The sequence below is a fragment of the Neltuma alba genome, unplaced genomic scaffold (assembly GCF_004799145.2).
Source record: "Neltuma alba isolate B1F8T4 unplaced genomic scaffold, ASM479914v2 tig00006982_pilon, whole genome shotgun sequence".
Taxonomy (NCBI): domain Eukaryota; kingdom Viridiplantae; phylum Streptophyta; class Magnoliopsida; order Fabales; family Fabaceae; genus Neltuma; species Neltuma alba.
In genome coordinates this window covers 81698-97503 of record NW_021634642.1, presented here as the reverse complement: position 1 = coordinate 97503, position 15806 = coordinate 81698, and the positions used below count along the sequence as shown (strand labels likewise).

Here is a 15806-nt window from a genome sequence, read left to right as displayed (position 1 = left end):
TCATAAATTATATTAAATTAGTTTGGAGAAAAATAATAAAGATAATTACTTTAAGTTAATTTATTAACTTTTTTAATCTCCTCAAATAAATTAATTGGATCTTATATTAAATATTGAAGGTAGTATTTTATATTTTTATTTGACCATTGATCCAATTTAGTACTTATTTTTTAAGAAAGGCTGAAGGTTATAGTCCCTCCATCCCTTTATATAAGCAACAATCACCATTCCCTCCTTATCCCTTAATATAATTAACATTTGCAAGTTATATTAGATTTTTGTAGCAAATTTTTTGTTTTGCCCTTATTAAAGACTTATTTTAATAGTTAATATTTTTATTTTTTATTTTTCAAAACATCATTTTCTAGACGACAAATGTTTTGAAGATTATATTTTAGTATACTCTTTCTCCATCTCATATTCTTTCTCTTTTATGATTCTTTTTATTATAATAAGTTTCTTATTTTCTTTCTTATACTCTCTTTTCCATAAATAATGATATTTTAGAGGAAAAAAATTTCAGTTTTTACTTATTTATATCTTTAATTAATTTTAACTAATTTTTGAGCTGTGTGATTTATTTCAAAGGTTGTAAAACGGGACGGAGGGAGTAATAGTTTTTCTTGTGCATTGAGTAAGTCCCCATAAAGTGTTGAAAAAATATGGAGCCAATACTAGAGGGAGAATGACTTGTAAATCATGGCCAAGGAGCACACTCTTAACCAATAGAAACTAAGGACAAGGATGCGTGGGTCAATAAAAAGCCAACCACTCATTCTTCCTCTTCCTAATTTTTGGCCCAGAAGAGAAAAAGAAGGAAACAAACAACACTCCATCCAATCAGAACAAATTAAAGCACATGCGTTCCATTTTATGGACTGAGAGTTGGCAGACGAGTGTCCGGACAATGGACATTGACTCGATGGATGCAACTTTCAGGTCGCTCGCCGGAGGGTTGGTCGAGTCGTCTTTTATCTAATATTTTTGTTGCAAGTAAATTGAAGTGGAGAAAAAATATTAATGAGCTAAATTTAAAAAAAAACAATAAAAAGTGGAACTATGAAATTATGATAAAGAGAAGATGCAAGAAAAAAGAGGGGAAAAATTTTAATTAAAAGCTTTTAACTGTTGAGCTCATTAAAACTCCTTTTTTTTTTTTTTCGTTCTCTATTTTCCATTTTCCTTATACCACACAGGTCCCTAATGAATACAACTTTCATGGGGGCTTTGGTGACCGGAGGGGAGGTGTGGGGATTGAAGTTTCGACGAATGTTCCTATATTGGATTAGTATGAGAAATAAAGACAATATTGTCATCAACGTTTTGAGTGAGTGTTCTCATCTGATCCTTTTATATATCATTTCTTATAAATTTAAATTTACATTTACATTTATTACATATAGTTATCATTGAACATATTGAAGTTTTTAATTAATGGTTTTCAATATTTTCCATCATATTGATATTTAAATAGAAACTAAAACATAACGTTATCACAACACCCTACATAAGAGAAAACCATAACACGAACAAGATATACGAAAGCCATGAAGGTCTTAACGCCAATTATTAGCACTAAGTTAAAAAAATGAAAGAAAGAAAGAAAGAGAAAAGAACAACCGGGTTTTAATTAACATAGTCTGCTAAAATATTCTTACGGTCAAAAGATAGATACTTATGAAATGCTATTAAGAAAGTGACTTCATAAGATGACCAAAATAATCCATAGTGACGGAACACACAATATTCCACCCTCTCACCAGACCACATGTATCTTATCTGTGTAGTTGCATTGACCACAACAGCAACTTATTTTAATTAACTTTTACTCTTCAATTAATATCTGATTAATCTTCTCCAAATGCGTTTTGGAGATTATTTGATCTTATGATCAATGTAAAACTATAAGGAACTCACGTTAGGAAGTGACTCGCCAACTTTTTTCCAACCTGAAATTTGATCTCTAAATATTTACTTATGTTTTTCCCCCAAAAACAGCCCTATTTTTGGGTAAAACCGTATAAAATATCCACTTAGCTAAGATTTCCATTTCTATGGCATGAAAATAATCTTATCTTTTCCAATTTTCTAAGTCCCCCTTATATTTCCATTTCCATGGCATGAAAATATTCTTATCATATTAATTTCAATATAATTTTTCTTATTTTTCCCAATTTTTTGAATCCTCCTTATAGTTTTTGTAATGAGTTTGAATAAATATCCTTTAATTAACCAAAATTCTAATAATTATTTTAAAAAAATTTTGAGGTGATTTTTCTCATTCATTTGGTCCGAGCCATTAGTCTTTGCTTTTCTTAGTCTACGGGGATTTTTCTAAAATTTCATGCATACTTTTTAAAATTACCCTTCATTATAATTTTTGAAAATCACGCTTTGCCCTAACTTGAGACGGATGTAATCCTATAGTGTATAGGTTTGTTTACTACTATCTATTAATCCTTAATCTAAGATCCACTTGGTTAATTTGAGAAAATTAAAAAAAAATTACTAAATTACTTAATTATAATATATATTACATGATATCTGGAAAATATTTATGTGTATCATTAAATTATATATATCAATTTATAAGAATCACAAATTAGTTTGAAAAAGACAATAAATATAAATAAACTAGATCTTATATTAAAAATTGGAGGTAGTATTTTATATTTTTTATTTGACCCTTGATCCAACCTTACTTGCGTGTTTAATCCTTAATCCAACCGTAATTGCATGTTTAATCCTTATTTTTTCAAGAAAGGCCGAATGTTGTAATCCGTCCATCCTTTTATATAAGCACCAACCACCCTTTATTCTTTGTTCTTAAATATATAATATTAATTTACAAGTTGTCTTAAATTTTTTGTAGCAAAGTTTCTATTTTGCCCTCCTTAAAGACTTATTTACATTTATTTTTACTTTTCAAAATATATTTCTGGACAATAAATGTTATGGAGATTACTCCATCACACATTATATCTTTTGTAATTCTTTTTACTATAATAATTTTTTACTCTCTTTTTTACAGTCTCTCCTTTATAAATAATGTTATTTTCTGGGAAATTTTTTTTAATTTTTACACATTTATGATTTTTAACTAATTTTAACAAATTTTTTTTTATTTATGTGTGATTTAGTGAAAGGTTGTAAAAGGGGGACGGAGGGAGTAATAGATTTTTCTTGTGCATTGAGCGAGACCCTAGAACGTGTTCAAAATAATATGAAGCCAATATTAAAGGGAGAATGACGGGTAAATCATGGCCAAGAAGCACACTCTTAACCAATAGAAACAAAGCAATTTGCACTTGACGAAAAAGCCAACCGCTCATTCTTCCTCTCACCAGTTTTTGGCCCAGAGGAGAAGAAAACAAAGAAAGAAAGAAAGAAAGAAAGAAAGGAACACTTTCATTTAATCAAAACAAATTAAAGCACATGCATTCTATTTTATGGATTGAGAGTTGGCAGATAAATGTTTAGACATTGGCTCGGTCAATGCAAATTTCAGGTCGCTGGCCCAAAGGGTGGGTCGAGTCGTTTATTACCCAATATTTTGCCCATATTAAAGACTTATTTTAATAGTTAATACATTTATTTTTTATTTTTCAAAACATCATTTTCTAGACCACAAATGTTTTGAAGATTATATTTTAGCATAATCCTTCTCCGTCACCTATGCTCTCTCTTTTATGATTCTTTTAATTATAATAATTTTTTATTTTTTTTACACTCTCTTCCGCATAAATAATGATATTTTGGAGGAAATTTTTTTTAATTTTTACTCATTTATTATGTTGAAGTAATTTTAACTAATTTTATCATCCGTATGATTTATTTCAAAGGTTGTAAAATGGGGACGGAGGGAGTAATAGATTTTTCTTGTGCATTGAGTAAGACCTCACAAAGTGTTCAAAAAAATATGGAGCCAATATTAAAGGGGGAATGACTTGTAAATCATGTCCAAGAAGCACACTCTTAACCAATAGAAACTAAGGACAAGGATTACGTGGGTCAAGATTTATAGAGAGTGATCTAATGGCCATCGGAAAAAGCCAACCACTCATTCTTCCTTTCATTGATATTTGACCCGGAGGAGAAGAAAAGAAAGAAACAAACAACACTTTCATCCAATCAAAACAAATTAAAGCACATGCGTTCCATTTACGGACTGAGAGTTGACAGGTAAGTGTCCGGACATTGACTCGGTGAATGCAACTTTCAGGTCGCTGGCCCGAAGGGCGGGACGAGTCGTCTAGTACCCAATATTTTTGGTACAAGAAAATTGGAGTGAAAAAAAATTTTAATCAGCTGAATTTAAAAAATTAAAAAGTGAAGCTCTGAAATTTTGATAAAGAAAAGATATAAGATAAAAGAAACAAATTTAATTAAAAGCTTTTAACCCATTGAGCTCATTAAAATTTTCTTTCTTCTTCCTTCTCCATTTTCCTTGGAGCAAACAGGTCCTTAATGAATGCAACTTTCATGTGGGTTTTGATGACCGGAGGGGAGGTGTGGGGACTGAAGTTTCGACGAATATTCCTATATCAGATTAGTACGAGAAATAAAGACAATATTGTCTTCAACGTTTTGACTGAATAAGCTGAAAGTTGTATAGTTGCATTCACTTGAATTGTTTAATGTATATAAAGCGCAAAGGTTTCTCTAACGCTGAAGTTAAGTTGAATTGGGTGATCAACTACGAGATTTATCTTTTGGATTGCCTTTGATTGAAGTGCTAGCTAGTTGCAATGGCCGATTCAGGCTCTGTTGAAATAAGGTTAGATGTGGCTGCAACAAATCAGCAGTCCAGTGCGTTTAGCAGCAAAGTGACGAGTGAGCTAATGGAAATGCAATTACGTAATGATATGGCATTTCTTCGCGGCAACAAGATGCCTAATCTGATGGATAAGCTGGGCAGTTCATCAGTTGATGATGTACAATCTTGTGGCAATGAAAAGATGCGGGAACTGATGAAAAAGCAATTCAGTTCATCAGTTAATGATATGCCATTTTGTGACAATATGGTACATATCATGTATTATGAGTTGCACCAGGCGGCTTGTGAAAAAAATGCAGATGCAGATAGATTTGTTTATGTACTGGAGCAAGTGTGTGAGAAAAATCATGTTGACTTGGCCACCATTTTCAATCATGTCACTCCCATAGGTGACTCGTTGCTTCATGTTGCAGCTGAACATGGGAGTGAACAAGTTTTATGTCTCATTGCTTTTCACTATCCTAAGCTTTTGTACAGGACAAATATGAAAGGTGATACTCCGCTTCATGTTGCTGCCAAAGCCAAGAATCTTGTCGCGATTAAGAACATTCTCGACATGGATAAGCATTTCACGACGTCTGAAGAGGAGGCTGAATCTATGGACAAAGTGGACTTTATTATGTTACGCAACAATTATGGGAGGACAGCTTTGCACGAAGCCGTTTTGAGCAAGGATTATTCTGTGGTCCTCTTCCTTTTAGTTGCACATAAGCGAAGTAATCAGGCCACCTATTGGACCTGGAACTATTATTATGATTGTAAATCGCCAATGTATTTAGCAGTTCTCATAAGGGATGAGGATATTCTCTATCTTCTCTTGAGGTTAATTCCAATCCCCTCAGGGAAAGCCATGTCAAATGGCGACTCTCCACTTCATGCTGCAATATTAGAACGAACTAAAGGTAAGCATACTCCTAAAATAATTAAGTTCATGTTTGCTTCACTTTTCCCTAATATATTTTGTTTTATGTGTAAAGATCTATTGAAAAAGATTGTTGGTACGAGAAAAGAGCTATTGTATCAAAGAGATGAGAACAACAACACTCCCCTTCATCATGCAGCGTACTTTGGTTACGTGGAAGGAGTTTGTATAATGCTAAAAACATCTCCCATGATTGCTTTTCAACGAAACTCAGATGGCAATCTTCCAATTCACCTTGCCTGTGACAAGTGCAGAGTTGAAGTCATCAAAAAGTTGCTTGAAATAGAGTGGTCTAATGCTGGACTTTTCTTGAATCATAAAGGTCAAAACATTCTTCACATTGCAGCAATGAAGGGACGAATTTGCGTGACAAAATATCTACTGAAGCACCCCAAGATTCATCATGACACTATCAATGAGAGAGATGTAAATGGAGATACTCCCTTACATTTGGCTTCAAGAGAATTGCGTCTCTGGACTCTACTCCTTCTATCACAAGACAAAAGGATCGATGTGAACCTAGTCAATAACAAAGGTTTGACAGCTCGAGATGTTGTTTGGACGTAACGTAGGATTCCCAAGACACGTCAAGAAGTAAGATTGACAAGCATCTATGTCTTCTTTTTATTAACTTTCTAAAAGGTTTTGATTCCAAACACTTCTTTTCTTAATAATAGAATATAACATGTTAGCTTGTTTGATTTGACTACCTTGCAGTTTCTAGCAAATGTAATTTTATATAATGCTGGTGTAGACCTGAAGGCAAATATGCTAAGCGTGCCACTAACAACATCCACCAACAAAGAGTGGAATGTAAAGGATGCAGCCAACACACTCATACTTGTGGCCATACTGATAGCTACAGTGACATTTGCAGCTGGTTTCACAGTACCAGGTGGGTTTTACTCATCGGATGGCCCAATCCCAAAACAAAAGGGTATGGCACTTTTGGCCGATCAAACACTATTCAAGATATTCATGGCTTTTAACACTATTGCTATGTATAGCTCCACCATTGGCTCTATCATTCTTCTATGGGTCCCAGTTGGAGATCTTCGTTTTGCAACACGAGCATATGCGAATGCTACGATCTTTGTTTCTGTGGCCCTTATGGCAATGCCCGTTGCGTTTCTAGCTGTTATACGCTTGATCGTGAGCAATAACATTATAGTTGCACACGCTATAAGTATCATTGGATTCATCTCCGTTTCCGTAATGATATTTATTGGTTGGTTAGCATTCTTTCCACTTACAAGTCGTCGTCCCGTACTTCGTCAAATCGTAGGCTTAGTTGTTCGGAGCATTGTTGTTTTATTCTATGGAGGCTATGATATTTGGCATAACGATTTTGTAGGCAAAGCCAACCAAGTCGATCAAGATGATGCCAAGAATCAAATCAACTGATCATCATACATTCCCAGGTCCACTTACAAATGTTCATCATCAGTGTTGCCCACGCTTTTAAGGATTCTCATGATGATTATGCTCATTGTGAAGGTCCTGAGATTGAGGAAGATCGAGAAGGGATTGGTTAATGTCTTTTATTGTTCTTTTGTGTATGCCTCTGCCGTTTGGTTTATGGCGTTTATGAACTCTGCTTCTGGTACTCCACGTTTAGTGGAATGAAAGTTCCCTCTTCAGGCTAGCTTTTTAGTTTCATCTTGTACAGACTCTGCAAATGATTGCCCATTTTCCATCACTAGCCACTCTCCCATTAATGCACTTTTAACATAGTAAAAATAGCGAACAGTTGAACCCTTGTAAGATGGTGGAACAATGCTAGGCAGAAGCATTCGTACAACATCTGCAAATGATAGACTACATAGTCAAATCTGTATTTATACAAATAGATAAAATACAAGTATGACAAGTTAACATGCAACACAATGAATGATGACCAAACTAATAGATGCAGGAAATTTGCAAGAAAACCATTTAAACTAGAAATGGCAATGAGTTGTAGAAAAATTTCAAGCTGGTTTTATTTATTGTCTGGTGTTTTCGGAATACAACCCCTAAATGGATAGATGATATAATTTACTTCTAGGATCAATAACTTATGTCACCTGGACACGGCCACTTATATAGACAAAGCTAATGAAGCAGTAAGCTATACACCTATAATTGAGCAAAGCAAGAGGAAGTAATGAATGGGCAAGTCAACAATTCAAAAGGTGCACATGCCCAAGTGAAATAAATCTCATGGATATTGAAGAGCACTTTTAATGAGATTACTAGCATTTAGGAAGTTTCACTTCTTCCCTTCGTTTGCCGTATTGCTTAGCTTGTGTTTTTACTTCAAGTGGAGCATACTCAGTATCAACTGCTCATGCTTTGCACTACCGAATTGCAGTGATCTACAAACACATTTTTCCCTTGTCAATTTTATTTTCCTAACAGCAGCGCATCACACCTAGTCAAACTTCAACTCCATAAGGCACTCGCTTCCATTTTGACATAATGAATAAAATATTTTCCAACTCTGACAAGTCACCATAGGTACTTCTTTTATTCTCCTACTGGCCTAACTTTAGTTTCCGTTATTTAGACATAATTAAATGAAACTCCTCGAGTGTCAATAGTTACACTTCTCCTTTAGATATGAAAAAGGCACAAATGTTACTAAAATAAATCCAGAGACATCTGTAGTTGAAATGTCATACTAGAATGCTCAAGCACCCAAGCAGAATGTAAAACTCTAACATCTTTGCTTTTGGTTTTTCTTTTTGTTTTGGTGATTCAAACCGTTATCAAGTGTTCATAGACAGGGCATTTTAACTGTAAAAGTTTCACCGTTTAATGCCAATTATTAAAGCCATCGTACAAATATATGGATTAAGAATTGTGCAGCTATTCCCTCAGATATACAATGAGTATCATGTACTTAGGAAGGGGGCCAGGCTATCCCAAACAGGGGAAGCCGCATCCCCTAAACCTTACTTCCTTTGTAATATTAGATGTAGATCAGATGAGTTTTTGAAAAATTTCTAACTTTGGCCCAGTAAAAATTTTATTTTTACCTTCCGCGCCCCTTACCAATATTTTCTAGTTCCAGTCTCAACAAGTACTATACAACAAATTTTTTTTTTTTTGGTGAAAACCATACAACAATTTTTTGTTGTCTCTATAAGTTAGCAGAAGGTACAATCTAGGGAGCGCGCGCGCGTGGACACACACACATGTATATATATAAACTATAAGAAACTGCAGGACTCACAAGCCTAGTTTAACTGAAATACCCGTTGTAATATCCCCAGAAAAAAGTACAATGACTAACGAGGAAATTCCCGACGCGGGCCCGTTAACTTAGCTAAAACGAATTATTCGAATTCGCAAATTTCAGAAGCATGCTAAGCCCCTGAGCAAATGCAAGAACTCAACAGATAGGCGGGATTCTTTAATATATAGGATTAGGCATACATGATTTGCTGGTGCCAGCAGAAACGATCTGCTTTGCAACTGTTAGAATAATTAGACAATGGATCAGAAACGTACCGGGTTGGTCGGATCTTGTTAGCTCACACTTAAGCTAAACTATAAAAGTCTAAGGTTTTAGTACACAGCAGAGCACCTCTTTGCAAGAAAGAAATAAGAGAGAGAGAGATAGTAGGAAATCTCAACTACTGGAGTGATTTGAACTGATGGGAGAAAGCCTCTATTTATAGTTTTTGTCAGGGGTATTTGGGTAGCCAAAAATATCCATTGAGCCCATTAGATAAAATCTGAGATAGGATATATAAATATATCCTTATCTCATAATATCATGATATTTGAATTCAAATCCAGAATCAATCATAATTAATTCTAAATATATATATTTAATCTATACAATATAAATTGATTAATTTATTATAAACCAATTAGATTTATATCGTAACTGATTGGATATGATTCTGGGTGTTTGGCCAAGTCAAAACATATCACAACATCGCTTGGACTGGTATATTCTCTTTATACTCGGTCAAATAATCCAGCCCATCAAGGGCGGATCTAAGCCCAAAATCCAACATCTCCCACTCGCACTTGATGGGCTGCCCATCGTGCGATAGCTAAATCTTTCATTGCTTCATACTAGGTGTCTACCGTGACCACATGGGCATGACGTCATTGATTCGGGCACTTGTGCACTAGGAATCCTTTATGCAGGACCAGCACACAAGAACAACCTTGGTGTACCAGTAAATTGTATACTTGTTGCCTCGAATGCACCAGTTTTATCCATACACTTTATTTATGGCATATCTAGTCCCTCTCAAGTTTATTTTGTTTACTCAGATTGCCTTCCTATACGTATGGTATCAACACTTGCTTAGTTGTTCTATTCAACTTGCAAGGGACATGTCATAGACACCAACGTAGATGTGTACTTCAGGATAAATCTTCTTTCTGACTATTCATCATTTAGATTTGGCATAATCGCTTTCCCAGTCTTGACCAGTTAAATCGCATCATTCTTGACCAGGAGGTTTAGGCTAGAGTAGCTGTTATTAAACCAAACCCTTGTGATGCTGTCTAAGTCTTAAGGGCATTACGAAAGGTTTATTTCCTTTATGGGACTCACACCGTAATGGATCAGGGATCTTCCATCTACGCCCCATGTTGCAGATTTGAGTGAGCTCATATAGTATGAATTGCATGCTATGGTGCTCGATCCACTGAGTAGAGTATGTTGCTTTTGGTTTTAGTAGCACCGTACAGACTTAAGTTCCAAATGTACTCCAACATTTGAACCAGGAACTCTTTCATCACAACTATAGATGATGTCTTACAAGTGAAAAGTTCCTTGTCTAGCTACAGGTCTCATGGATGACACATTATCCATGATTCGGCCCAGACTTTTATGGGTCTCATCTCAGTTTAGCTGAGGCGACATTTGTGCATTGATTCTTCTCTACCATCTCATGGTGATCATCTGCTGTCAAATCTTCTATGTCCCATGAGAACATAGCGAGGCGGTTGCTCGTGTGAGTGAGCCACCCTTGTGACTTGTATGACATATTAGTATTGCATACCTCGTGCTTATGTATGTATAAATACACAAATATATATACAAGAAAATTTCCTTAAACTAGATAAAATGCATTGAATTACTAAGTAAGAGGAAACAAAAAAGTTCAGTACAACATGCCTTGTGCCTGCGTATTTGAACAAGAAAAAGGATCAAAAGGAAAAAGGAGTTCAATACATCATGCTCTACGCATGCCCAAGGCCTTTACATGCTTGACAAAAAGATCTCTAGCTATAGGCTTGGTTAGGGGATCTGCCAACATCTTATGAGGGGACAAGTATTGAACTGTCACTTGTTTCTTAGTGATCATATCCCTTACAAAGTGATATTTTATGTCTATATGCTTAGTACGAGTATGGTACTTAGGGTCCTTTGTATAGGCTATTGCTGCTTGACTATCGCAGTGAATCAGAGTTGGTCCCTCACTTCCACCATGGATTCCCAATCATACTAAGAATTGAGCCACATAGCTTCTTGTACAGCTACAGAACATACAACATATTCTGCTTCCATGGATGAAAGAGACACACACCTTTGTTTCTTGCTACTCCGGGAGATTGCTCCATTATTCAGTAGGAAATCATAGCCTGACGTCGAGTGTCACTTGTCCAGGTCTCCTACCCAATCAGCATCGGAATAACCCTCCGCAGGAAGGCTGTTTCCTTGATAGCACAACTCATAATCCATGGTTCCTTTTAGATATCTCATAATTCTCTCTACAGCTTCCTAGTGTTTTACTCCTGGATTGGATTGGAATCAGCTCATAAGTCCAACTGCGAAGCATATGTCTGGCTTGGTACACAACATGGCATACATTAGGCTGCCAACAACACTTGAGTATGGGACTCTCTTCATACATTCTATATCGTATTGTTTTATAGGGCACATTTCCTCGCTTAGGTTATGTCCCTTAACCACAGGGGTATCCATAGGCTTATAGTCTCTCATATTGAAACGTTCAAGAATCTTTGCTATGTATGCCTTTTATGACAATAACAGCAATTTTCTAGAATGATCTCTTCTTATCTTAACACCTAAGATATATTCTGCTTCGCCTATGTCTTTCATCTTGAAGTTCAAGGATAACAACCCTTTGATCATATATATTAGTTTAAGATTGGTACCAGCTAGGAGTATGTCGTCGACATAAAGGGATAGAATGACAAAATTATCTCCAAACCGTTTGATATAAACGCAGTAATCTTCCTCGATCATTTCGAAGTCATAGGAGCTTATAGCTTTGTGGAACCTTAAGTACCATTGCCTAGATAATTGCTTGAGTCCATAAATGGATCTCAAGAATTTACAAACCTTTTATTCGTTCCCTTTATGTATAAAGCCCTCAGGCTGTTCCATATAGATTTCTTTATCTAGTTCTCCATTTAGGAAAGCGGTTTTTACATCCATCTGATGTAACTCTAAGTCTAAACTTGCTACTACAGCCAGTATCAGCCGTATCGAGTTGAAACATACAACAAGTGAGAAGGTGTCTCCATACTACTCCTTCCTGTTGTGTATACCCTTTAGCAACTAACCTTGCTTTGGGTTTATCAATTGATCCATCAGCCTTATGTTTGTACTTGAGAACCCACTTGCTCCCAATTGCCTTTCAGCCAAGTGGTAGATCAACTAATTCCCATACTTGGTTAGACTCCATGGAATCCATTTGCTCTTGTAAGGCCTTTTGCCATTTTTCCTTAGCAGGTCCTGTTAGTGCTTCTTTAACACTTACGGGGTCTTCTTCATCATTTTCTAGACTAACGATGAAGGTTTCTCCTTCAATTGAAAAGCGTCTCCTAAGAGTTTTGTCTCTGTTACTTCTCCTAAGAGGGGTTGCTACGAGACTTTCTTCCTGTAGCTAAGTTAGACCTCGTTGTGAAAATGGTTCAACCCTCCCATTCGGATCAGTAGACTGAGGAACACTTTATTGTACCTCATTGCTATCATCCTCATAAAGACAGCTTGTTCGATCAATACTCCCTCTGCTAGGAAATTCGGTTTCTATGAATGTTGCGTCCCTTGACTCTATCTCAGTCACTGAGCCATTGCCATTTTCACCAATGAAGACATACCCTTTAGAGTTCTCAGAGTATCTTATGAAGATATACTTTTTGCCTCTCGGTTCTAGCTTGTCATACTTATGGGAAGAATCACGAATGTAGGCCGTTGACCCCCATGGTCTTAGGATGCTTAGATCCGGTTTGTGGTTTGTCCATGATTCATAAGGGGTTGTGGTGACTGATTTAGAAGGCACTCGGTTAGGTATGAATGTGACAGTTAAAAGAGCATCTCCCTAACATGAGGTTGGAAGCTTAGCTTATGTCATTATTGATCTAACCCTATCGAGGAGAGTTCTGTTTCTCCTTTCAGCAACTTTGTTTTGTTGAGGAGTGCTAGAGATTATTAGTTGCCTAACAATACCCCTTTCTTCACAGAGCTCCTTAAACTGATCAGAGAGGTATTCTCGACCTTGTTCTGTTCTTAAAGCTTTGATTCTTGAACCAAGCTGATTGTCCACTAGATTGAGATATTTTCTAAAGCACTCTAATGCCTCAGATTTGTGGGAAATCAAGTAAATATAGCCATATCGGGAAGAATTATCAATGAAGGTAATAAAATACCATGCTCCGTGACGTGCCCTAACACTCATTGGTCTGCAAATATTAGAGTGTACCAGTTCAAGAGGGTGGTTAGCCCTGGTTGCCTTTCCGAAATGTTTCCTTGTGCTCTTGCCAGCGATGCAATGTTCACACAGAAACATTTTCTTTTTGAACATGTTTCCTAACAAACCCTCTTTTGCTAGTTTGGTCATGCGTTCTTGACCAATATGTTCTAATCTAGTGTGCCATATATTGTAATTGACATCAAAAGAAAGTGCATAGCAAGAACTAGAAAAATTGTCATTGAAATTCTCTAAAACAAAGAAACCATCTGAAACATTACCAGAAACTGAAAAATTGGTCCCATACAAAATGTCTATGTGAAATCATGAAAAAAGACATTGAAATGAAATTTAACTAAGGAAATAACAGACACAAGATTTCGTCAGATTTCTGGAGCATAGAGGACATTTTGCAGGGCTAGGATTTTTGTTTACAAAAATCCTTCACTAAATATGTGTTCCCTCCTTGCCAGTTCCTCTCTGTATTGGATTGCAATTTTTGAGAAAAAGAGTGCGTCTTGCTCATTGATAATTTGTTTAGCATATAACTCAATTTTGAAAACAGACATTTTTTATGCTTGTATTCATCAGCATGTTTTTCTGCTATTTGTTCTATTAAATTTATGTCCTTGGGTCTGCAAACTTCTTCCTCTTGTTGGTTAGGAACACATTTCCTTTTACCACTGCTCCCCTCAGGTACATTAGAGTTCACTCGTGATTGAGGCGTTTTTCTTTTATTTGTACTTTCTTCAGCATAATTATTTGAAGACTTTGGAGCATCAGAAAGAGGAGAATAACTTGGATATATTTCAAAAGAGTGGTTAGAATTTGAGTTTGCCATTTCCTAAACCCAAAAAGAAAATTAAGTTAAGAAAAATATAAAAATAAATATTCAAAACATTCATTTGCTATTTTTCGTACCCAAAAAGTCATAAAAAATAAGAACATAATATATCAATTTGTAGCTCATGATTTTAGAAATATTTCAGGTCAAACAGGGTCCAAAAATAAGCCCTACGGGCCCTCATGTGCCCCAATAAGCATTCCCAAAAAAAATTTTAAAAACAAATATGGGGGAGGGTTGCCCACTCTCAGGACCAGCGCGTGTATGCCTTTCCGGCCTCTCGCCGTCACCTAACCCATTCTATTTGATTCCTCACGTCTTAAGGAGTCTATACATGTGCTTTTTATGACCAAAGGGACCCTGGGTGGATCCCACATGCCCACTTGGTGCATCTTAAAAAAATCAAAAAAAATTTTGTTTTTGGGTTGGGTCAATCTACCAACCCGACTTTCATGTAGGATCCGAGTTAAACAGACCCAAAACGCAGTAAGTGAAACACTATGTCCTGGCCAACCCAAAACGATGCCATTTTGGGCTGGTCAGGTCGTCCTTGACCTCCAGTCGGGTCACCCTAGATCCGGCTGGAGCTCCAGTGGGTCCGTCGCGACCTGCCAGCTTTGAACCTCCATATCTTCTACCTCCAATCTCCGTTTTACGCATTTTAGGTTTCTATGAACTCGTATTTTCATGCTCTACAATTCTATGGGTTCATTTTCTTTAAAAAAAAATAATTTTTAAAGACCCAAAAACTGGTTCGTACAGCTGATGTTGGAGCCTTTGAAAAATGGATTTCGACCACGTTTTTGAACCTCATGGCATTACATATAGTATTTTCAGGCTTCAATTATATAGTCAGAGTATATTTTCGAATTTAACTCACAAGTATATGCTCATTCGAAATTAAAATGACATAGGAGCATACTAACGGTGCAACGAAAAAAAAAATTGAGTCTGAATAATATATGCATAGATATTGAAAGCCTCAAGATCATCATGGCTCTGACAACAATGTTAGAATAATTAGACAATGGATCGGAAACGTACTGGGTTGGATCTCAAGTCAGGTTGGTCGGATCTTCTTAGTTCATGCTTAAGCTAGACTATAAAAGTCTAAGCTTTTAAGTGCACAGTAAGCACCTCTTTGCAAGAAAGAAACGAGAGAGAGAGAGAGAGAGTAAGAAAGCTCAACTACTGGAGTGATTTGAAGTGATGGGGGGAAGCCTCTATTTATAGCTTTTATCAAAGGTATTTTTGGTAGCCAAAAATATCCACTGAGCCCATCAGATAAAATCTAAGATAGGATATACAAATATATCCTTATCTCATAATATCATGATATTTGAATTCAAATCCAGAATCAATTGTGTAAATATATATATTTAATATATATTTAATCTATACAATATAAATTGATTAATTTATTATAAACTAATCAGATTTATATCATAACCGATTGGATATGATTCAGGATGTTTGACCAAGTCAAACATATCACAATATCGCTTAGATATTTGAATGGTATATTCTCTTTATACCGGATCAAATAATCCAGCCCATCAAGAGCAGATCCAAGCCCAAAATCCAACGGCAACC

At 35.9% G+C, this 15806-nt stretch overlaps 1 protein-coding gene across 1 annotated transcript; it reads left to right on the top strand.

Annotated features, from left to right (window-relative positions):
- The first annotated feature begins 4748 nt into the window (after positions 1-4748).
- Positions 4749-7234, top strand: LOC114751547 (protein ACCELERATED CELL DEATH 6-like). The gene is made up of 5 exons (XM_028940203.1): positions 4749-5679; positions 5755-6125; positions 6417-6911; positions 7054-7120; positions 7197-7234. The coding sequence occupies exons 1-5, from the start codon at positions 4749-4751 to the stop codon at positions 7232-7234; spliced, it is 1902 nt and encodes a 633-aa protein (XP_028796036.1).
- The last annotated feature ends 8572 nt before the right edge of the window (positions 7235-15806 follow it).

Coding starts and splice junctions, on each gene's coding strand:
- LOC114751547 (XM_028940203.1), top strand. CDS start 4,749: ATGGCCGATTCAGGCTCTGTTGAAATAAGGTTAGATGTGGCTGCAACA. Junction 6,126..6,416: donor ACACTATCAATGAGAGAGAT/GTAAATGGAGAT, acceptor ACTACCTTGCAG/TTTCTAGCAAATGTAATTTT. Junction 6,912..7,053: donor TTGGATTCATCTCCGTTTCC/GTAATGATATTT, acceptor ACGATTTTGTAG/GCAAAGCCAACCAAGTCGAT.